This window comes from Venustampulla echinocandica, assembly GCF_003357145.1.
Source record: "Venustampulla echinocandica strain BP 5553 chromosome Unknown scaffold_12, whole genome shotgun sequence".
Classification (NCBI taxonomy): Eukaryota; Fungi; Ascomycota; class Leotiomycetes; order Helotiales; family Pleuroascaceae; genus Venustampulla; species Venustampulla echinocandica.
Window position 1 is genome coordinate 615,312 of NW_022474217.1, and position 23,893 is coordinate 639,204.

Below are 23,893 nucleotides of genomic sequence, written 5' to 3' on the forward strand. Positions count from 1 at the left end.
CTGTGACACCGTCACACTGCTAGTGAGCAGTAGCACTGTGTGATGTACTGTACCGTACCTAGGTACTGGATGGCTGGGTGTGGGTAAAGATGGCGACGGCGACGGCGACGGCGGGAAGGATTGTTTCGTACGAGCGACAGGTTGACGAACTGGTGGAGCCATTTGGTGCGATTCTGGCAAGACTACGAAGTCCGGAGTAGTGCTGTACTCCTGTCACTGTCACACTGCCTGTTCGAGTAGCTGGTAGCGTAGTACTCCTCCGTACCTACGGTCCTACTGTAGGTAGAGTACGTAGTTGCCTTCAGCCAAGACGTTTGATCCTCGACCGGGCTCCAATTGCCTGCGGCACTTGTCGGGGACAGAGTACGAGTACTTCATACTTCGTACTATGTAAACAATCCGCGTACGGAGTATTGGCGTCGTCTGGGGGTCTAAGCTCGCCTCGGAAATTTGGAATTGACGTGATCAGAGCGCGATGATTGGCCACATGAAAACACGAAAAATAGAGTTCAGCCTCATCGCCGCGCTAAGACGCGTCTAGGTGGAGAAGCAGAGTGTCGTGGGGGGCACCCGGGTGTGGCTGGTGAGCAGAGGTGGGGGCCAGAGTGGGCGGTTGGGCCCGAGGAGTGCGGGTTTGGTTATTTGATAGCTGCCAGAGCCCCAGAGGGACCGGTGCAATGTGGAGTGCGGTGGAGGGGGCTAGATAGAGTTTTGTACAAGCTAGAAAAAGAGAAGAGTTTTCGCTGGGCCAGGCACATGGTAACGGGGACAACGCGGCTAAGTTTTGAGGGTATTCCCAGAATATCGCCTAAGATGGTGCCCGTTCTATCCGGCCCCACCCAGGCGCCGAAGAAGTTTTCGAAAACGAGTAAAAAGACAAGCAAAAGGTCAGCAACGACAAAGAAAAATACAAAAAACGCATCAGGACAGCATGGTCTCCCTAGTCCGCCGTGGAGCCATGTAACAAACTACAATGGTCTTGTTGAAGAGGGCCATGTGCAGGTTGGTGGAGATATAGAAAGATGCAACAGGTGCAGGAAAGCATGGGCTTATCCTAGATACGCCCCGTCCAAAGCCGATGCATCATGTCGGAATTTTCAGAGTTCGTGACTCGCGAAGGATATCGGGTTGCGAGGCAGCGGGCAAGAATGAGACTGTAATTTTGTGCTACGAAGTAATGCAGACGAGACGTTTCATGCCAAACTCTGGGGCTGGGAATAATTCAAGTATACAGCCGATACGAAGTAATCGTAACGTCCCTTCCGCTCAACTAAAACCACCGTGGGCTTGATAGTAATTGTTTCGAAGGCCTGGCCGGAAGCACAGTGCAATACTCGAGTATCGATTGGCAGGGCAGCAATCCCGCCTGTGCATCGCGGCGCGCTTGCTTCAGTCCCCGAGCTGCTGGTGCTCCGCAAGCTGGGCTTTCTAGCTACGCAGCTAGTTAATTTTCTTATGGATCAGCAAAACCTGGGCGGCTGCGGGTATTGTCACGGCGAGTCGTCCGTGGCTGGGCGGTTGGGCGGTTGGGCTGCGGTGGAGAGGGCAGATTTGAGAAAATGCAAATGCCACTATCCATGCAATAGGCGCCGCCTCAGATTGCCTTACCTAACGGACGGAGCCGCCACGAAACGCGACGCGACGCGACACCGAGACGAAGGAGAGATGCGAAGTACATGCGCTTGCTATGACGTATATGCAAGTTGGTACGGAGTACTCCGTAGGTAGTTGACCGTGGACACGGGGGCGATCCTCGGTTTTGTGGGGTTGTAATTCGAGCACACGAAGCAGCGCAGTATACTATAGGTTTGGACTGTACAGATGAAAAGGGGCTGGCCCTCCAATGGTTGCGGGTATCCGCCCGCCTATGGGATATGGGTTATAGACACCAGGCGCACCGTACTACGTATAGGGGACCGGTAGGGTTTTTGATTCGAGACGGGCATCCGACGGGCAACAATTGGTAAAATCAATGGGCGGGATGGGATGCGTTGGGATGATTCTCGGTCGGGAGGGAAGCAAGGGAGAAACGTAGAAAAAGGGGCTCCGCACGGGAGGCAACATACTGGGCCTGGACGACGCAAACAGATGGACGACGCGAGGGAATCTCTCTGGAGAATGATGATCGAGGAGCGGCGTCAATGTCGTTAGCCGTGGTCTCGTGGCGGTGTCCCTCGAAAGCCCGAAGTAGTGCGTCGTGCGTCGTGATATCTCCAGGCAACCGAGGGTAATCCCACCTGGCTGGAGGTGCTCGTGCTCGTAGGGCAACACCTCAGGACGTGGTGAAGCACGATGTCATAATTAGCATGCATAATTCCAATTCCAATTCCAATTCGAATCCCAATGCCACTGCCTCTCCACATGGCGAGCGACGAACAAACACGAACGCAACGTAACCGACGATCAGGTCGCAGGAACGGCGAAGTAGCGATGTCAAGGCTGCATTCGACGGGACGATTTTGCTGCACGCAATCAACCACCATTATTTGTTATCATGGCCGGCCACAACTTCGCACAAGACAGACAGGCCTCGCGGGCGACCAGGAAGTTTCAAGAACTGGAGCATCAGCCATGCGATAGGCCGGCCGTCGCTTCGCCCAGATGCTATGGACGCCGCCACCGTGGACGCAATCAAGCTGACGGGCATGGGATGATGGCATAGGGCCGAGCTGTGGCCAGATGAACGGAGGTGAGAGGAGCGCAAATTGATGAGCTGCTGCTAGTCGAGTTGGACCTTGGAGTTGGAGCATAGTGAATGGCAAATAGCGATTGGGCTGGAGATATCGGGTTCAACTGCTCTTCGTAGGCCGTAACTCGTACAGTACTCGAGTACCTCGTAAGGGGCTGAGGGTTGATCAGCGGAGAGGCGGGTTGGCTTGAACTTTGGCAGTAAGGAGTTCCCTGACCCATGAGGAGAGATGCTCCAGGGATGCCAGATGAGACGAAAAGGAGAGGCGAGGAGAGGGTTGCTATTCCCATGCTTTCCTATCCATAGAATTCTATGCGAAGTACTACGTGCCAACAGGCTTCTCGAATCTCCCTCCCAAGCAGCTTCTTCGAGGCCTCGGCCGGCGCTGGCTTGCTGGGCTCACTCGCACACAATTGACGACATCGATATCTTCTATAAGTTCTACTCCGTAAGGGTGGCTGCAAGGCTGGATGAAACACAAATGTCGCGTTGGATGCTGTGCGTAGGTACTAGGTACGACCGGACGTCGTATTGCATGGTGATCGACCAGCAAACAACCACGCATCCGCAACCAAGATCTCGATACTACTCGGGTGCACATCACACATCTCACATCTCACATCACACACATCAGCGAGAAATCGATTGTCATCAACTAACTACAGGTACAGATGGGCTTATTATGCAAGCTCCTCCGAATTTACCACGAACGAAGGTACCTATGGGCACTACACAGTGTTATTATACAGCTATAGATCCAAACATTCAGCGAGATTGGGGCCGTTATATCTATAATTATGGGCTCCAGGGTTGAGGAGTCGAGGACATCGAAGGTGTGAGTGTGAGCAAAGCAGCGGGCTCGATGAATAGTGGTGCTTTTGTACGGAGTACCAAGTACGACGAGCTTTGAATCGGCACGAACTCAATGGCTGCAGGCGGCCTGCTGAATACCTAGGTACCTACCTAGGTAGTGAATACAGCCAGCCAGCCTAGCAGTGTTCTGTGCCTCTGGAGTCTATCATGTCATGTCATCTCATCTCCAAACGATCCTCCATAATCCATACGAAGTACGGAGCACTGCGTGAATAATAGTCCACGCCTAGCGCCGCCCCAAGCCAAGCGTTCCAGGAGAGTGCTGGTAGCCTGGGTACTTTGTACTCGAGCATAGTACTGTTCAACATATGCAACTTACATGTACATGTACCAAGGCTTTAATTCAAACCAAACAATGGGTGAACCGGACTCTCTCTCAAGTCTCGAGTCTCGACTGCCCCGGGCCCGGCCTGAGATTCTTGACCCTTGACTCTGGACTCTGGACTCTTCACCCGACGGTTTGAGTGCAGGAGGCTGACGGTTGAGCAACGCGGTACCGCACCGCACTGTACCTCTGTTTCCAGTGTACGGGGTATCCACCGTGTTGTTCGCGTCTGCGATGCGGAGCGTGTTGTGCGCGTTGTGTTGCTAATAACTTGCTGCTCTGCTGCCTGCCTTGGTTCTCTTCTTGGTGGCCAACGCATGGCGGATCGCGAGCTGCCCAGTCGCAGGTCGAAACGCGACACAGGCCGGGTTGTCGCTCCACACGGCGATGGTTCATGGTTGCTCTCACCATGAGGATGTTCCAACTTATCCCCGGCCCCAGACGGACGGGGCGGCCAAAGAGCCAGCGGCCCAGTCAAGCACGAAGCCACAAGACAGGACAGGACAGGCCGGCAAGGCAAGGCCAGGAAGACCAGGGCAAGGCAAAACAAGGTGATTTCGAAGGTCTAATAAGCTGCTTCCAGCCGCTGCATGGCGTAGAGCACTTCCTTCGTAATGACAGGATACCCTATAGCATAGGTACATAGGTAGGTAGCGACTGGCCCGTAGGCAGAGTGCTCCTCAGGCTGCTCCGGCCGTATAGCGCAGTGCGGTGTACCTAGGTAGGTAGTGAGTGGTACTGTAGGTATATACATGTACCTTAATGTACTATACAGTAGGAGAGGAATAATAATACAAGTAATAATAATAATACCAATTATACTCGTGCTTCGTACAGTAAGTAGTACAGTAGTACACAAACTGTACGTACCATACATTCTACGCCTGGGCGAGGAGCAAGCGGAGATCAGTCGACCTAGTGGACCGGTGGAGTCCAGGCTGACCAGGAGTCTAGCAACAGCAGCAGCCAGCAGCCAGCAGAACAGGCCTGCCCCGAGTCTCCACAGTCCGCCTGTGAATCCCAGCTCCGGGCTGCATCGCGCTGCTGCTTGCTGCGCTGCTTCTGCTGCTGCTGGTCATTATTGCTGGTCACTATTATTGCCTCCGTCCTCCGCCCATGGCCTGAACCTGAACTGAGCTGCGCTGCGAAGAAAAGGCGCCGTAGCCCCTTCCGGCCTAGCCTGCTTCACCCGGCCCCCAGCGCCATGTCGCTTCTGCTCTCTCACGAACTCTCCCAACTCACATCTCACACCTCTCTTATCCTCTCATCCTCTCCTCCATCCTCCTCCACTCCCCTTCTCCTCCTCATACCCTCGACCCCGTCATCAACCGAGGGCACAGGAAGGAAGGACTCCTCTCAGGACCATTGACACCGTGTTGCGTTGAAGTCGGGTTTCTGCTCTTGGTGATGCTCGATTGCAGCACCAGAGATCCACTCGCCTGTCCGTAACTGTCGACTCCGAAAACATTTCCCCCCCCACCCCACAACGAGGAGGCAGAGCAGATTCGAATACCCTTCGATCCACTGCCGTACCAATTCCTCTTCTCCTCGTCTTTCTCTCGACTTAGTATCAACCTCCCCTCGATTGTGCAAACCAGAAACCCTACCGAGTCCTCCCCAATTCGTTAATTGTTCAATTGACCCTGCCCCCTTTTGCGTCTCCCGGAAGCTTCGAATCTCCTATCGAACGCTCTCTCACCTCTCCACGAACAACCTCATTTCCCGTGGCTGCTCGTTAGAATCTCACCTTCCGTCGTTTTGAGGGTCCTACAGGTGGTAGTCGTACATTTGGAGCTGGTCACGGAGTTTTCAACTCGCACCGTTCAGTTTTAAGATTACACTCAGCTGCCCCCGAGTCCAGCAACAGGTACCCGTCCTATAAAGGTGAGACTACGAGCCCTAGATATACTCCGTCATTCCAGAATCAAGAGATCAGCAACTGACGGTTCCTCCCTTGCCAGCATTTTGCATGCCAACGGTCGCGTTCCTGGTGGCATTCTCCGCGAATCTTGTCCTCCACGATTCGGCCCACGCCCACATCCCACCCACACCCAAGCAAGAGCAAAGGCTGGAGACGTTCACTCGTTCATCCCGCCTTCGCCTCTCGAACCCCACATTTTAGAGGATTCGGCATCTGCCAGATCCCTTTTTCGATCCCTGGGATCAACTTTCGTCTTAGAATAAGATTCTCCAAAAGCATCTGCAATCTCCCGTCGGTACGTACGGTCTCCCGCCATGGCATTCTCCGGCACTCCCTGCCATTATTCAGAGACTCGCTGGCTTCTGCTCCCCCCTCGCTGATATAAGATGGAATTCCTGCTAACCTCCCTTCGTGTCGACGTTAGATCTGATCGGCGGCTCTGAGAAGTGGATCCCATATAGGTCTTGTTTTGCCGGCGGTCTCGTCTGGCCACTGTCATTCTTTTTTCGTATAATTTCAACCAAGTCACTCTCTAATTCTCTAATACATCGACGCATCGGAGGATTTCCCCGTTCGACGAAAGCCCCACGTTCTCTTACAACCAGTGTCTACCGAGCACTTTCGGTCGAAGCTCCTGGCGAACTTGACGTCCATTCTTTGTACTTCACCACCACCTTGACAGACCTTCTCACCTTTACACATCCAATATGGCGTACCGTTCCGAGCCGTGCGATACCTACTTCGTAGAATCGGACGACCCGTATCCACAACGTGCAACTCTCGATTACATCAAAGTGATGGGTCGTCGGAGGCAAGAGGCTATGGCGAACGAGCTCTCGAGACAGGCGTCCGACACCTATATGGACGACATCGTCAAGCATATGCACCAGATGGAGGTTAATAGCCTTGGACTTCCTACCCACATTTGTTAATGCTAACCCTTGGCAGGGCGAGACACTTCCAGACGTTGCGTCTATTGATATCCAGCAGGAGATTCAGTGGTTTATGCGGCCATATCTCATCGACTTCCTCATTGAAGCTCATGCTGCGTTTCAGCTTCTTCCCGAGACACTATTCCTCGCCGTCAATCTCCTAGATAGATACTGCTCAAGACGAGTTGTCTACAAGCGACACTATCAATTGGTCGGATGTGCGGCACTGCTCATCGCTGCCAAGTATGGCGACAAGAAAGAACGGGTGCCAATGATCAGGGAGCTAAAATCAATGTGTTGCTCTCTCTACGACGAGGAGATGTTCACTCAAATGGAATGGCACGTCTTGAATACCTTGGACTGGGTAGTTGGCCACCCCACCGTTGACACCTGGTTGCAACTGGCATTGAAGGACGGACCAGCATACGAAGACGTTGAGGTCGAGCACATGGCGTTGTATCTCTCAGAGATCGCTTTGTACCACAAGGAGTTCATCTCAAGGAAGCCTTCGGTCCTGGCCCGCGCTTCTTTGGCTCTCGCTCGGGGTATCCTTCGTCGGCCTGAGGATACCATGGAGCATCATGACCACGAGGTCAATCGGGTCATCCTTGATCTCTCTCAGAAGCTCGACTGTCCATCTCAAGTTCTATTCCGCAAACACGTCTCACCCCATACCTCACGTGTTTCAACCACCGTTGAGCACTTCCTACGGGAACAAGAGGCCATGAACAGAAGAGCCAACCCACCAACCCCCCCTACGGAGACACTTGCCCTTCCGAAGCCTGTCCCAAGCCAAGATCTGTATCCAGGTACCCCCCAAAAGCCGTATGGCAACATGGTCCATGGTTATATGACGCCTCCGATCACCCCAGAAGGTGAATACTTCGTGGGTGGGAATGGTAATGAGATGAAGGGATACCATCAAGCACCACGATGCCCCGTCACTCCAACTCCGCAAGTGAACAACCAATATCTCCACCAGAATTACCAACCGTACCACAATGAAATGGACATGCACTGATTCAAATGTCCCATGGCTCCCATTTCGATCCCCTTGAAACACCACTCTCATATGTACCACAATTTGTATCGATTGTGCGCGATTTCACTCGATTCCCTCCCGTTTTGCGCCAAAAAAATTCCCCAAAAGAAAGTTCATTCATCTGTCGGCATAAGCGTTCCTGATTTACGCATCTCATCATCGTCTCAGCATTAGCGACTTAGCTGTTTTTACTGTTGAAGTTATTAGCGAGTTCGATCCTGCGCCTTTTTTTTTTCATTTTCTTGTTTTCAACCTTGAGGGGAGCAAGGCTGCAATGCCATTCTTGCACAGTAAATTCCGAGGAATGGATGGATGGAATTAAAAAGTACGTGGCGGTGGATGATAGCATTGGAAAAGAACACGATGGATGCTTTAAAGGCATCAGATAGATTGCTACTATTGCATGGTATCCCAGATGGACGGACACATCTGGAAAGACACGGAGATAAGATGTTGAAGGAGGTACTAGGGGTTAGGTTACCTTGATTTCGATGCTGCATTTATTTGCATGCTCTTGGATCAAATTAATATGCCCCCCTGAATGGATGTGCAGATGGTGGTGGATGAGATACCCTTTGCGCCTGCTTGCTAGTGTGTATAGATGCACATCAGCATAGTTGCGCTTCAACTAGTAACAATGTGAAACTCATGGAAGCAATACTCTGGTCCATTGCCTTGATTGTTCCCTTACAGGTCCCAGCTGATCTATTCTTCGTGAAATTAACTATCTCGTCGCCGTTTCTGTTCTAGGCTAGCTGCATTCCTACTCGTATTCCTGCGTTGAACCCTACCTAAACCCAGCACCCCCTTCGCTCCCCAATTAGGAATGGAATCTACTAACGCAATGATCTTCCTAATTCTATTATAATAAGGCAATGGGACAGGTTGTAATCATCCGATAAATTCCTGTTGATTTTTATGTTCCAAGCCTGTGCTTCTCGGATAAGTCCTCGAGGAGTCGGATGGTTTCTTTAATGTCTTCAACGTATCTAGGCAAGAACTTCGGCTCTTGGAATGCCTCGGAGTACAGTGTGGTTTTAAACTCAGCAGCCCCTGGCATATCCCTTTAATTTTCGAAGGTTACTCGAGATATTCTAACACTAAATCCACATTTTGATATCCTATAATTCAATTGACAGCTATTTCTTGAATGGCAATATATGGTCTTAAATGACAGCATGGAATAATTAGACATTCTAATAGTACACTTGTGGAAAGCCTAATTAGCTCCCCAACAGTTTGGCTAGATGTGAGCTGTGGGTCTATATCATACAGCCAAAGTTGGTATTTCTAGGTGGGCCATCCTTCCACAGCATGGCTAGTTCCATGCATTGTGATAAGAGGTGTTTAGAACAATATAGAGGATAAGAGGTGCATTAGACTCCATTATGGCTATGACCGACCCCTTAATTCACCGTTAGGCCTGTCCCATGAGGCGGCGCTTTTCAAGTCCATCGACGCCAGCCATCGCCTCGTCAGGATGGAATTAATCCCCAAGAGATGGCTTTAGGAGGTGTAGAGATGGTTCCTTCCGGCTGTATGGCTTTTACACGGTAGCTTGTGCTAAGACACACTTGTTGCGCACGCCTTCACCTCCTCCCACGACTCGGTATCCAGCTCTTTTGCTAGCTTCAAAGGTGCCACTATAAATATCACCAAGGTTAAGTGTTTCCATGGCCAGGCACGAACTGTCACCACTTCAGAACAATATTCTATCCAGGTAGGTGCTTTTACAATCGATGTTACTAGATTCTTTGGGCGAGATCTGGCGCTAGGGGAAACAGAGTGTCCCAGCTTATAGAACAGCGACTCGGAACCCCACGTTTCAGGGCATAGTCTCTTTCTAGGTGTTACAAATACATGAAGTAAACGATATTGTGCCAAAATTGGTAATCCCCGGATTTGCCCACAAGGAGATAGGGTTAGGAGTCAAGTGAAGTTCCCTTCCCGCTACTTGGGGGCTCACAAGCTTTGATGATTTTGGATCCTTACCCAAAGCTATATCTCATTCCGAAAGACCCAGAATCAAATGTGAAAAGGGCTTCGCAAGCCGTCTAATAACTTGACAGTTGCCAGGAAGCCCCCAGAGGTGGTAATTTCTCAGACTATGAAGGAAAATGAATATGTCGGACTGACTTCTCGAATAGTGGTTTCTGTAGTGCCTTCCCGAGTCCGGTTCCGAATTTGCCAGGTGCAACAAGATAGAGCCAAAGCTGTTGTATATGATTAAATTAGGTAGATGATGTATGGTACATGGAACTCCAGATATTGTAAACCGCAACCATTAACGCCAGCAAACAACTGATGCACCCTAGGGTTCCAATTTATCAACAGTAAACGCCCCACCTACTCATAAAGCATAGTATCAATCCACATCCATCCATCCAAGACCACCAACCCACTTCTTCTTTGGGCCAGCGCACATCAGACACTTCCTCTGCGCGCCCAAATTGCTCACAGCGCAGCTATGACATACCTGTCTTGAGCAGGCCGCGCAGGCATAACTGGGCCCGCTTCCATTATGCATGTCAATATCCATCATGACATCCATATCGACGGAGTCGAAGCTATCGCCTTGGTTGAGCGGGGAATCGCAGTCCTCGCAATTGGTAGCCTCGAAGAATGAAGATTTCGCAAACATCGTCAGAGGCGTATTGCTCGACGATGCAGCGGAGTTATTGCCCGGGGATGACTGGCGAGCTGATGATGGAAGTGCCCAGAATGAATGTAAGCTCGATTGGTGTCCGCTTTGCGAATTGCTCGCAGGCACAGCGGCTACAGGAGCTTGAGGCGCGAATTGCATTTGTGGAGAAGTTTGAGCTGGAGGCTGGGTATTTTGCTGCGCAGAAAAGAGGAGAGATAATGTGTGTTCTAAAAGAGCGATTAATACGACGGACGCGTGTATGAGAGGAGGCATCATACGATGAACATCAGACTCAGAGGGACGGTTGTCTCGATGGCGTTTGCGGGTGCGAGAGGAGAAGAGAGATGGGGTCGCGATTTGATTCTGATTCTGATGGGATTGGAGATTGTCAATGGCCATGAAGCTCGAGCCGCCGAGGGGAGACGATGAAGATAGAAGAGAACTGCTGGTGCTGATCTCTGAGTCGGAGCGCTTGCGCTTGAGAACCATGACTGCGGTGGTAAGATGACGGATCCGAGATGGTAGGTAAAAGTCGGAGGAGAATTGACGATCGGGGAGATGAGATAAATAGGATGAACTGAGACCGGAATAGGACTTGAAGAATCGAATTGGGGGTGAAAGTACTTCGTAGCTGTTGAAGGAAGCATACAAGGTATATGTAGGATGGATGGCGTAACAGGACGAGCGCGAGGGTCCAGTACGCGACAATGGACAATGAAGGGGGCTGGAACGACGCGACGTGAGCGCGAACCACTTTAGGGGCTCGTTAGGGTGCCATACTGTGATATAATCCCCGTCAAATCTTTCGACAACAACAACATCAACAACAACGTCGGACCCAATACACACCGTACAACAAAGACATAGCAATGATGGGCGCATCGAATAGACGAATTTTCGATTAGCAAACCACCTTTTATACCCTATCCCGCTTTGGCCCGACCTTCTCGATGCCGTTGAACGTTCACTCTCTTGATGAGAGACTTAACACCATCTAAGCAGGCGCTTCAAATATCTAAAATAGAACGCGATCTAATCATGGATATACTATCTAGGTGCGTAGCTTTTGAGTTGCTACACTCATCAAGTCTATTCAAAGGGTGTTGAGGAAGAAGCCGATCAATCCCTAGCGTGCTTCGCTCTCTAGATCCTGTGACCGCGGGTATAATAAATCTCCCTTCTACTGTGCACCATACGGACCGTGTCTGTTTCCCCAGTTCATTGACTATAAAAGTCGATTGTGTGTAAACGTTCAGATATTCAATGAGTTATAGTTAGCCCCAGGTCAAGACCGTCTTTTAGTCCTTGATGTCTTGATTTGAAGATATATGAGTTCTAAAGGCTTCATTATTTTCAACCCCAGAAGCGTATAGCTTGAGGCTGAAAAGAAGGGGTCTCTCATCAAATATCCAATATCCTTTATCCCCACACACTATTTCCCACCCGGCAATGGTATCTCCAGGTTGCTGACTCTTGCCAGGTTGTTATGCTGGGCTTCTGGAGCAGACATGATTCGAGGCCCCTACGACGAAGCTCGAATCCAAATCCATAATTGAGATCCATTAACTGCAGGTCAATGATTCCTTGCAGGTAGACGCCATGGTGATGGTAGAGTGCGTCCGAATCATTCCGGACGTCAAAGAATATAATAGGTGTTGAGGCATCCTCCAGTATCTGGCGTAATGAGCATGGCTCAGGGCCAGCGCTATGGTATCAAAGGTTCGCGTATCTAGGACAGTTACGTCCAAGACCCACGTCTGGCCTAATGATCTAATGTAGATCTGAAAGAGGGATAAAGCCCCTATGCGAGACAGATTCCAGCCCTCACAGTCACGGAAGTATTCGGGGTTGGTATCTGTGCCCCTCGGCGAGTTTTCAAGGGCCGAAAGAAACTCCATAAGGCCCTCGTTGGTATCAACAAATTTAAAGGGCTCCAACAGTGGGTTTGATGGAATCTCCTCAGAGGAGGGACCGGAGCCTCTCGGAAGCTTGCGAAGACTACACAATTTCAGCAGGTACTGATAGTACTGTGTGTCCCTGTTCTCAGTCGTTGTCTCAGCCAAGTACTGGAGCGTCCATTCTTTATTTATCGGCTCCGCAGCAGGTGCCGTCGCGGGCGATGGCCGGTTCTGAAGCGTCAAATCAGACAACGACGTATCCCAGGCCATCATATCTCTTTTGAACTCATCCAAGCACTTTAGATATACTGAGGTGATAAACGCGTAGGCTTTCGGGATTATGTTGGTAGGAAGTCCAAAAAATTTGCTGGTAACGCCCCTCACTCATGCTGAACCCACGGACATGGTCGTATGCCACCTTTTCCTCGAGGAGGAATATGGGGCTTGATTTAAGCTCAGCATTTGCCAAGTCAACCAAGTCAGCCATTCTGCCTAAAAATTTGTCTGCGACAAATATATATATCCCTTTTCGAAGTCGATATCAGCAAGCAGAACACCTCCGCAAAGTTTGGTAAAGGTATGTCTTAGCAGGATGAAATGTCAAGTAGCTAAAGAGCCTTGCGAAATTATTGTAGCTCTACACGTATAGTTGGGTGCATAAGTGCCTTTTTTATATACGAAAAGCGAGTCACCTAATACTAAGGGCCTACGAGTGCTTGACCGAAGTCTAGACTCTGTCTGATTGTCATATCTAGTCTTTGACATCTTTCGCGTTTCTTTGTTACTTTTCTGCGCTGCTCTTTGCTACGTTAATGTGGCGTTTCCAAAGTTCTATTTTCTCTGTAAAAATCCCGAATCATTATGCTCTTTTGCAACTGCCCTGCTTTGTCTCTCAGGCTGCGGAATGCTACCGGCACCAGAGGCTTGGAATGGTGGGAAATTGAATGTCGTTATCCATTGTTGCCTTTACTTTTTTTCCCTGTTTCGGTTGTGTGTACAAGTGTTGCGAGTTACATAGAGTTATATAGAATTATGTGTGGTAAACCCCATTTGTATGTCTATGGCAAGACCCACCCTGCTATCTCTGGTCATAAATCTATTTCATAGCCATGAGCCAACTGGACATGCATGTTCTGCGTTACGGGTACTCTTCCTTTATATTCGCTATTTCGCCTGCTGGTCTTCAGCTTGTTTATTTATGCCCGTTGTAGAAGTACTACTTCTCTTTGCCAATGTCATCCTCGGGGATTGTTTTATATAACGAATTTTCTCCTTAAAACTGTACCGTACCCCTGCTGCATTTTGGAGAACCCCTTGTTGGGAGGTTTAGGCGAGGGGGACTAAGATATAGGAACAGCAGGCGCCAGAGTCGAGGCAAGACAAAGCGCAACAACTCCTAGAGACCGGGAGACACCAAAACATTTTGGAAGGGGTGCCGAAGGAATGAATGGCATTATCAGTGCTCTCTCTGTCTAGTGTCCCGTCTTGGGATGCAAATTTCAATACCACTAGCAGCCTCTCAATGCTTGATTTGCTGATCATGGCCAATTGGATGTTGAGCCAAGCCCTTCACGAGTTAAAACGCTGGTGTTGTAGTATTCAATTGATGTAATTTTGTCCTGCCGATGCATATGTCTAGAAATTTGGCTTCTACCCCGTCTCGAAATGTTGTTTAGCAGCAGTCCGGGTTTAACTTCCGGCCTACAAAGGAGGTAGCAACAGGCGGACTAATTTTCAATAACATCATTCTCTATAACTATTCCTGGTTATCCTTGTTATCAATAATGAGCCCCTTTACGATAAGTCGAGTCATTCCCCCCTGAGAATAAAGCGATAAACATGAACCCCCGATTTCCTAAATCAAAGTACGCATTGGGAACTATTATCAGCCACTCTTAAGAGTAAGGCTCATTCACAAATTTAATAAAATTGTCAACTCTCGTTTGTTTTCCTTAATCATAAATCAATTTATATCAACAAAAATGCAATTCCCAGTTGGCTATTCATGCTAGCGGTTGGATGACGGAAAATGGCTAGCAGAAATAAATATCATCCATGCCCACAGTCTGCCTAAGCTATACCCCTACACGTCAGCCCACTTCAACTTGACGGCACCCATAACTGCTGCTTTGGTTGCACATTCTACCGCCATAACCCACGGGTACGGATCAGGGATGGGTTCATATTTTGCCAGGCAAGATGCTTGTGAACCTTACCAGTCAAGGGGTCAAGAAACCAATCATCCTCAGTCCGGCCGCAAATAAACCTTTTCACCTTGTCATCGTCACTATCACTATCAGTATCAGTGCTAGTGTTAGTGTTGGTGTCGCTGTTGGTTTCAGTATCCGGCACCAGCACTGGCGGCGGACGGTAATTCCCAACCTTCGCCATCGCGATGGTTATCAATTCCTCAAGTTTGGAGGCCGCCCATGGTAACTTTTGGAGTTCGCCACGGAACTCACTCCCCAAGTACCCACAGGGCATTTCATCCACCTCGGTCTCGATTTTGCTCCGTACACAAGCTTCAACCAACAAGTGTTGGAGCGCATGGCCTGGTGGTAGGGCAAAGATGGACCGGAGATGACTGACCTTAAGGAAACTCATATGTGCGATGAAAGGACTGTCATCTTCAGCAAGTATTTTTTTAACCTGCTCAGTAACTAGTCTACCTGCAAAATCCACTCCATCAGTGCCCACAAAGTCTAAAAGATGGGCAAACTCGATCAGTCTCGAAATTTGTTGGCCCTCGGAAACGTGCGGGTTGTTGCTTACATTGACTTGTTGCTGGTAGAACAACTGCAGCAACATCTCGACGCTCTCACAGGATACCACTCCTTCCATCTCCGGCAGATCTACCACCCCATATTCGCCTTCCTTCCATGTACCATCATCTTGGAAGGCGCTGGCGAAAAATGGCGAGCAAAATTTTAGAAGCTCCGCTGGCGCCGAGTATTCGCCAATAACAGTGGTATCTTCCTTGAGGATTCGGATCCGCACGGAGGGTCCTGAAAGACGCGGAAGTATCTTCGTCATGAAGTCTTTGGAGTCCATGGCCATATTGATAGATATAAGACTGGATATCTGATAACAGACAGGGTTTGTGGTGAAGTTCCAAGTATTTGTGCGATTGAAATTGTTGGAGAAGATATTGAATATTACATGTAGCCCGGAAGCCATTCGATATTTATGCTTGATAAAAACAAGCAGGTAAAAAACACTTCCAAAACCCTGATAGAGAGCCATGGACTAATAACCATTCACAAAATAAAATACTGGGAACTATTTAGGAACAGTTTTGTAAGCCAACAATGATAACCATAACAACAATGGGTAATTGAGTAAATGATTGAACACACGGTGTAACCACTCCACAGAAGAACAGCAAATCAAAACAAGTAGATTTTGAACCTAGTTGTCTAAACATGCCCACCGAAGCTGCACACAGAAAACAAAGGCAGAAAGGTACTCGCTCTAGAAGTACCACGGAGTCATAATTTCACTACCTGATCTAGGTCCAAGCGAGAAAGGATATTCTGGACTATCTCAATAAATGTCCTACCTAACATAGCGCGGCATACTAAAGTATAATTTGCAACAAACTGCATTCAACTAATCTACCATCTGATTAATTGCATCGGCCGTAGTAACCTCAGTCTGTCTTGCTGCTATAAGAGTAGCTAGAGAAGCCGGACGAGCAGTCATAGTTGGAGGAGCAGGAGCAAGTGGTAGTGGTAGTGGCGGGCCCGGAGAGGGAATTGGAACTGCTCACGAAGGAAGGGGCGCCTGCGAGAAGGAAGGGATTCGGCGACCACATCAGCTACATAACGATGTTAGGCTAGCCCTCAAATTAATAGCAGAATATAACTTACAATAGAATTCGCATCTTGCGTGCTCGTCATTCGATTTGCAATTACTACAGGGAGTATATAAATATCCACATAGACGTACACTTTGAAGGGGCCCTCTGCCCTACCCATAGACCCCATACTTAGACACTTTATACATCATCCCTTTAGAAGGCGAGTATAGCTTCTTTATTTCATCGACGTGCTATGTCCCATCGTCTTCTGCTTAGGGGTCTAAACTGGAGGTGCCGGCGCACAGGGAGTCTCAAATTACGGGTAGAGGCAGCGGTGGGGGAATAGGCTGATGGAGTGGCTAGATCTTGGTCTAGGGCTATTGCTGAATCTGGAGGTAGAGATAAAGTTAGAGCCGAAGATACTTCACATGAGTCTGGGGAGGTAGATCCGGCCTAGAGAGAGTGCCCTGGGTGCGAGGGAGTGGACAGTGACTCAGCAACTACCCCAATATCGACTATAGCGACCATATCGACATGATGTTGACACAGCAGTTAATATCGAGGCAACGTGGAACTTGGAGTTGGAGTTGCCCAGCGCATAACGAGTATCTGCAGTGTACCGGGAAAAATCGCAGGCCACGCTCCACGACATGCATCCTCCCATGGCAATCCGGCGAGTCCATGTTTTCCACGAGGTTAGTTAGGATGAAGACTGTTCCAGTCGACGGGTTTTATCAGCGACCAAATTTTAGATACCGCGGTTGGAAACGTTGAGAATCTAGGCTTCATAGCCGGCCTAGATCCTAACAAAAAGCATCGACGCCCGCCTTCTTGTCATACTCCATCTTCCCTTTCAATTCAATGAAGCGGAGAGGAATTCACCTAGGCTCGTGCAGCAGAGAGGAAGAAAAGACCCGAGGAACAAAGGGAGAGACGGATAGTACTGATCCATTTTGCTGATGTCTAGATGGCGACTGCGCCTTGAAAATGGTTACACAATAGTGATTCCTGAAAATAAATTCCGCCTCTCCGCACATTAAATTACAAGCATCAAATCAGTTCTGAAGGTAGTGCTAGCAGCACAGCAATTGGGCGGAAATGAATTATTAAAATAATGATAGAAGAGCCATCGTGTTTTTTCGTCCACATCGCATGCCCTCACAAAAGAGTCATTTTGTCTTTCCACCCAACTATCAATCATCTGCGCGCACGATTCCTGGTATCAATATATCATCGCAAAAGCAAAATCCAAGCAAACATCTGGCGATTCGACTGCTACAGCCAAGGCTTTAAACAGTGTCGCGCTCGGACTTGATAACAGTTCTTTCTTCGCGTCCCTTTACAGACCATGGGAAGTGGGCGACAGGAATGACAAAGAATGAGTTGCTGAAAAAGAAAAAGTTAGCTTAGGAATGCTATCTAGATATGGCAATTGGATAACGTACCTAGAATCGGCAATACCTGCCAAGGCATTATACCACGCCAAGAGCGCCGCGAATAAGCCAAAGTAGCCACCGGCCTTTTGGCATGCAAGGTTCCCCTTTCCGGCGGCATCGGCTTGTAAATGGCCAATGGCGAGCAACAGGAATGCGATGTCAAGAGTGAAGAAGAGCATGAAGAAGGCGACGGTGGAGCGGAGAGTGCAAATCAGCAAAATGGTCGTGAAGATCCACCAGCCCAGGAGGAAAAATCCCATGGCGTTGTTGAAATCATTGACGCCATGTCCTGTAAGCTTTCCTGTTGCCGCGTCCTTGGGGGAGTATCCAGCCGCGATATTGAAGCTTGGGGTGAGGATGATTGCAAAAGAAATCCAGAAGCCGCCGTATGACGAAAGAGCCGTGGCACCAAAAGTATTTCCAACAGCGACCTCCCTAGAAAGATATGATAATTAGCTATACAGGCCTTATTTGTTGCTAAACCAAGGCTCGAGTCGAACATACCACATGCCAGCGCAAAGCTGGACAAATCCACCGTATCCAAAAGCTAAAGAAATCATAATATTCGTTTCCGATACATTTCTAGCCTGAATGTTGATGAGGGACAAGACGAAGGTAGTCAAGGCGAAAGCACTCAATCCAAGAGGGGCCGGGTTGGCAAACTTGCGGTGGTCATTGGGCCTGTAAAGACCTGGCTGGAACTCACCACCAAAGGCAGGCAGACGTGCTGATTCTGTCGTGGTTGTGTGTGCGAGGGGGTTTCCGCCATAGTATCGTTGGTTGGTTGCACCGTTGGTGCCATGCTCAACGGCATGGTCCTGGACGGCAGTGTCCTGTTGATACTCCTTGTTGAGCGCCGGATCGGCAGTTGCTGTTGTCGTTGCCATTTTGTACTGTACAATTGGAAAGTTTGGTGGTGTACGGAGGAAATCGTGTATCTGATAGCCCAGCTAAACGACTTCTATTATATTGATATATTGATGCCCGATTCGAAGTGAGGAGAGGATGCCGCCACAGATGACTCTAGAGCGAAGCAACGAGATATATATCAATCCGGGACACGAAAGAACACTTCGCAGCAGAGGGGAGGAAGGCGGGGGAGGGATATATAGCAATATTGCCAGGGCCGACGGATGATGGGGTAGCAGATTTCATGCAGTCTGGGGATAGTTTGACGGGTGGCACACTCACATCGGGTCGGGTACGACGACGTATTCCCAGTCTAAACTACTGGGTCTAGGAAGGGTGGTTCCTCCAAGAGGGCAATACCTCCATCTGGACCCTGCTCGCGGCGAGTGTTCCACCAAGACCAGCCCCAGAGATCAAAAATAACACCGTCAACACCCCAACATAACATGGCGAAAGTGTGCAGAGCTCTCCCCTGGAGCGGCTTGTGTCAGGCCAATGCAACGGTAAACACGACGGAGCGGTGCTGACCAGTGTGGCGACTTGCTGGCGCGCCGATCCAGCAAGTTGCAGGCACCGCATCCTTGGGGCCATATGTAGGGCGTCAGGCAGTATGCGGCTTAGAACTTTACCATGTTCTGGCAGAGAGGCTACTTTGGCACCAACAAGTTCATCTCCGGGGCGGTCGTTTTCTCGATTTGTCCAGGCGAACGATGCCAGGGATAGGGATAGGGATAGGGATCAGGATACCGCTGTTGTCTCGTGCAGCTGCTGTGCTCGAGGGGTGGAGGGTACTACTGGAGGTACGAGGTACCTACTGTAGCACGTAGTCATGTCGTTGCTCGATGTCGATGATCATGTCCGTGTGCGTAGTACCTCGGGGCATTTTAACGGGCCATCGACTGAACAGTAGTAGTGGGCAGTTAGCTTCGCCCCAAGACCGAGGACGACGGACGTCACCTTGCCAGTCGCCACGTTATCGAGCGCGCCGGTGTGAACTTCTGAAGTGCCGGGTTTGCCACTAGCGACGCCTTTCAAGTTCCATCTGTGCGAAAGAACAAGCCGGCTAGCTTCTAGAAAGTCTTGTGCGCGGAGCGTGGAGCTTGAAAATGTTTCCTTCTGGCGGCCAGCCCGTTGCCCAGTAGTCATAGTCGTAGTCGCAGTCGCAGTCGCAGTACTAAGTCGGAGGCTCGCCGCAACTACTGACTCTCCGGCAGAGGCTTACTGCGGGGAGACGGGGGCGCCGGTTCTTGCAGAGCTGCTTGGTGCGTAGCCAAGGGCGTTGGTGGGAAGATCGGGTCCACAGCAGTAGTGCAACACGAGTAGGATACTCTGACACGCTGTACGAAGTACAAAGGACAAACTCCAGAGCGCTTCGCAAGGAATATCAGGTACTGTACAGCACTATACTCTGTCTGTACAGTGCTATGTACAGAGCACCGCCAATATCCAGTCCCATCTCCAATAATGCCACGGGCACGGAAGATGCAGATGTACAGTACCACGTTCCGGGGCACTTGGGTCAGACCAAGCGAGGCTGCGTGCTCCTCCGTACCCCTTGGGCGCACCGCACCCGGGGCCTCGTGGGCCATATCGGGGCTATCGGCCCGGCTGATGAGCCCACAGTCGTATTTTCCCCCCAATCAGGCTAATCCGGGATGTCCAGATTCCCAATTGCTAATGCCCTGATGCGCTATCTAATACCCAGATATATACATACCCCAACTCCAATACCCTGATGCTCGAATCGCAACAACACGCGAATACGACATCTACGACATCTCAACTCAAGGTACATACATGTACATGTACAGCACGTAGTAAAGTCATTGGCAATGTTTTATTTCCGCTTGTCCATAATAACCACCTCTGGAGGCATGCGGGACAGGAGACGCGGAAGGAATGTCACGGCAAGGCCACTTGGTGCGTGTAGCTATTGGGGCGTTTTGGAGACTGGACCACGCAAACTATTGCGAGCTGCGAACTACCGCAGATTTGGATACCGGGATCACTCCCTTCGATTCCTCACCGACTAAGAAAAGGAACTGGCGGTTTCATACTACGGAGGTCAAGCGCCTCCCAATGCAAGATCAGCGGCGCGAGAGAGGCCATGGGTCGATATTATTATTACGGGGTAATATTGTTGACAATCATCACGACTGCCAAGTTCCAACCATATGAACCAGCGCAACTCCGATGACAAACAGCCTGATTGCTACCACGCCTTACGGAGGTACAGCCCATAAGTATAGTAACAGCGGACAAGGGTCTGAACGCAACAGGCGATTTCAACACTTGATAACTTTTGATATACACAACCAAAAAACTTCATTTAAGCACGAAAATAATGCTAATGAGGAGGACTATACACTTCTCCTTTTTCACGTTTTGGTGATGCGTTGTGGTTGTGATGCAAGGGGAGTAAAGTGAGATCCCTGCTAGCGCTATTACTATACTTATGGGCTGTACCTCCGTAAGAGTACCTACTTTCAAGCAGGTACTGTACAATGCTACCCCATGCCGCCAACCAGTTTGTAGTATTGTACGTAGGTCCAAAGTCCAGTCCAGTATCGTTTGATTGATTAATTTCGTTTCAACCCGGCAGCCGTACGAAGGAACCAGCCGTCTAGACTCTAGGCTGCTGCACATAAATGAGCTGCCTGCTGCCCGCCCTCCTCCTCGGGTCGGGATCGTATCCAACATTCGAAGGCGTGGTTTATTTGATATTGCTATCCGGTCATCAAATCAAACCAGCCGAGTTATGTTGGCGGAGAGGCGAAAAGCGGTCGTTGCTTGCTAAGCCTTGAGCCTTGAGCATGTTTGTTCGCGACGTCAGCTGCGCCGCATCGCTGCCCGGCGCATTATTGCTTGGAACTTTGGAAGTGGTTAGGCGTCGCAGCCTCTCATAAAGCTTCGCAAAGCCGAATTTCTTCGCATCAAGCCTTCCACGAAGCTACCGCAAATCCTCCGCATTTTGGACTCTTGGACTCTTGGTATGTACGCGGAGCACGGAGGTGCTTTCGTTTCCGGATCTTAAGCATGCTCGGCGGCGGCTCAGCCTGTTGTGTCCTGGCTGCACCCGCAAGTGCGAGATCGCGATGATTTGAGATTGAGATTGACAGTGCCGGTGCTTGGCCTTGAACCCTTTTGATGACGATCTCCAAAGACCCTTCCGAAGGCTGCATCTGCGATTCTGCGGTGCTCCCCTCGCAGGATATCGGCTCTGGCCCGAAGAGATTCCATTCTTCCCCGATGCTATATTATCTCGATGTATCTACGCTTCGTCCTCCCCTGCCCGCTGCATGGCTACGTGTAAGACCATAAGATTGTTTTAATAATTGCTGCTGCCACGACTGGAACTGCGAACTTCAGCGGCGGCAGCTCGCGTAACTACATCGAGCCAGGTCAAGTAACGAGATCGCTATGCGAGCCAAGTTGAGCCAAGTTGGCCCAAGTCAAGCCAAAACCCTTTGGATGGTTAGCGGCCAGCCAGAGCGAAGAGAAACGGAGACTAACGCTCCACTCCGCAGCTCACAATCCTCCACGACTCCACCGGTCAGAGGACTGAGGACGGTACTCCGTACAGGATACCGGTACTTCTAAATTAAGGTTCTCTGGAGGCGCTCCGTAGGTACTAAGTACAGTTATTCCAGTACTAAGGCGGTCGATTTTTTTGGTCCCGTGACCTGTGGGAATCAACGCCAACCGCCAACTTCCCAAGTACATGTACATGTATGTACTTGGTATCAAAACTCGGCTCGGATGCAATTCTCAAGCCCTCGTGGAGAACGGGGGTACGGTACAGTTCCTCTCCCGATTACCGTCCCCCGGAACGAGTAACAGTACTCTAGTGGATGATATCTGAGAACCCCTCCGCGTCACGGCGTCACCCCAGGCCTTCTTCCAAGCTCCAATTCCAATAACATATCTGCCCGAGAGGCTCGGGCGCTTCCGTTACCCCGAACGTCAGCTTTCCGATTCATGACCCAGGCAGTCGGAAATTCTAGACCAAAAAGAACCGTTTGCTCCAAGAGTCATTATTGGATGCCGGATCAATGGATGGAAAGTTCGAGGAGCTGGGATCCATTAGGCTAAAATGGAACCATGTACCTGTATCTCCTGTCTTCACCAGGTTCACCTGACATCGGCCTACGGAACATGGAGAGGAGTACCTAGGTACTGTATCCGCATATACAGCGAGTGGTACGAAGTACTGTACATAGTATGTACTTCCATATACTGTGCGAGCCTCTTTTTGTTTATTTTCTCGATCTGGAGAGCCTGTGCGAACGTTTGGCAGCAATTTAGGGGGTGCTTAACAGTTCAAACTTCAGACGCTCCAGGAACCCCACAGTATCTACTTTGTAGAGGTCGTCGAGTTTCACTGCTTCAAGTTGAAATGTATGTCAACCCATAACCAGCGCCTGCTCCGGCTTGGCATATAAGATGAACATTGGGGTCTTGAGGCCCTCCGGAGTAGACATACGCCATTTTGGTCAGCCGGCGACATTCCTTTTTCGGGGAATTTCGCCCGCGATTGGCATGGTGTGCTGGTGCCAGGTGGCCCCTGTGCAACGTGGAGCGCTCGCCGCTACCTTCGTACAGAGGTACATTTTTGTAGTGCGTAGTACCGATGTCCATCTTCGGATATTCGAGATGACTCTGGAGAGATAGAAGCTATAAAAAGCATTGTTTGTTTCGTGTTGGTACTACCCACTTGGCATGTACATGTACTTGTTTGTACTTGTACTACTTAATAACGGATCCAGTACCCCGTAGCGCGGGGTGATTGGCGCCCTTGCCAGAGTACCAGAGACTGGCAGTTCTAGTGCCAGATCTTTCTCAGTATCAAACGTATGTCATACACTAAAAAGACCAGAACGCCGCTCGCCCGCCGTTCCAAAGCGGGATTGTAACGTCCGCTGCAGAAATATTTTGTTGGTGTGTTGTTGGTGTTCATCTCGAGGGACGGCGAATGAATCGTCGATCAAAGTCCCCTGATTTTCCTACTATCCATACACCGTGCCGAATAGCACAGTCCCCTTTCATTTAGGGTGCATCCGACCCGACGCTGTGGTAGCTCCATTTCAGACCTTGTAATTCGCAATATATCCAAATTAACTCGCGTATTCGAATCGTTGCAACTTTATCCATCTCATACCTTTTTTTACAGGTGCAGATGTTGGGACAATGCTAGAGGTTGATATGAGCAGGCCACCACGCGGCCCATGTAAGGCCTTCATTTTATTCCTCTACGGAGTAGTGAAAGTTCAGCCGGCATCTTTAAGATTGTCCCCCTTCGAAAAGAGCAAAAGAGTGTCTCGAGTGTTCGCAAAATGACTCAGCTCACTACTCTCTGTCAAAGCATGCCAATGGTAAGGATATATCATTACACTTGCCAAAATGCTGTACCTATTCAGCTTACCAT

General features: G+C 49.8%; 6 protein-coding genes across 6 annotated transcripts; 1 reads left to right on the top strand and 5 right to left on the bottom strand.

Annotated features, from left to right (window-relative positions):
- Nucleotides 1-2,492: 2,492 nt before the first annotated feature.
- BP5553_09970 (uncharacterized protein) lies at nucleotides 2,493-2,750 on the bottom strand (the record flags this gene model as incomplete). The annotated part of the gene is made up of 1 exon (XM_032018593.1): nucleotides 2,493-2,750. The coding sequence occupies one exon, from the start codon at nucleotides 2,748-2,750 to the stop codon at nucleotides 2,493-2,495; it is 258 nt and encodes an 85-aa protein (XP_031865430.1).
- Nucleotides 2,751-6,515: 3,765 nt separating this feature from the next.
- BP5553_09971 (uncharacterized protein) lies at nucleotides 6,516-7,761 on the top strand (the record flags this gene model as incomplete). Its single annotated transcript, XM_032018594.1, has 2 exons — nucleotides 6,516-6,704; nucleotides 6,757-7,761. 2 exons carry the CDS (start codon nucleotides 6,516-6,518, stop codon nucleotides 7,759-7,761), a joined length of 1,194 nt encoding a protein of 397 aa, XP_031865431.1.
- A 1,567-nt stretch (nucleotides 7,762-9,328) lies between these two features.
- BP5553_09972 (uncharacterized protein) lies at nucleotides 9,329-10,915 on the bottom strand (the record flags this gene model as incomplete). The annotated part of the gene is made up of 3 exons (XM_032018595.1): nucleotides 9,329-9,425; nucleotides 9,919-9,995; nucleotides 10,259-10,915. 3 exons carry the CDS (start codon nucleotides 10,913-10,915, stop codon nucleotides 9,329-9,331), a joined length of 831 nt encoding a protein of 276 aa, XP_031865432.1.
- A 1,073-nt stretch (nucleotides 10,916-11,988) lies between these two features.
- Nucleotides 11,989-12,811, bottom strand: BP5553_09973 (uncharacterized protein; the record flags this gene model as incomplete). The annotated part of the gene is made up of 2 exons (XM_032018596.1): nucleotides 11,989-12,653; nucleotides 12,709-12,811. The coding sequence occupies 2 exons, from the start codon at nucleotides 12,809-12,811 to the stop codon at nucleotides 11,989-11,991; spliced, it is 768 nt and encodes a 255-aa protein (XP_031865433.1).
- Nucleotides 12,812-14,466: 1,655 nt separating this feature from the next.
- On the bottom strand, nucleotides 14,467-15,381 carry BP5553_09974 (uncharacterized protein; the record flags this gene model as incomplete). The annotated part of the gene is made up of 1 exon (XM_032018597.1): nucleotides 14,467-15,381. One exon carries the CDS (start codon nucleotides 15,379-15,381, stop codon nucleotides 14,467-14,469), a length of 915 nt encoding a protein of 304 aa, XP_031865434.1.
- Nucleotides 15,382-17,412: 2,031 nt separating this feature from the next.
- On the bottom strand, nucleotides 17,413-18,446 carry BP5553_09975 (Glyoxylate pathway regulator; the record flags this gene model as incomplete). The annotated part of the gene is made up of 3 exons (XM_032018598.1): nucleotides 17,413-17,509; nucleotides 17,569-17,994; nucleotides 18,064-18,446. 3 exons carry the CDS (start codon nucleotides 18,444-18,446, stop codon nucleotides 17,413-17,415), a joined length of 906 nt encoding a protein of 301 aa, XP_031865435.1.
- Nucleotides 18,447-23,893: the final 5,447 nt, after the last annotated feature.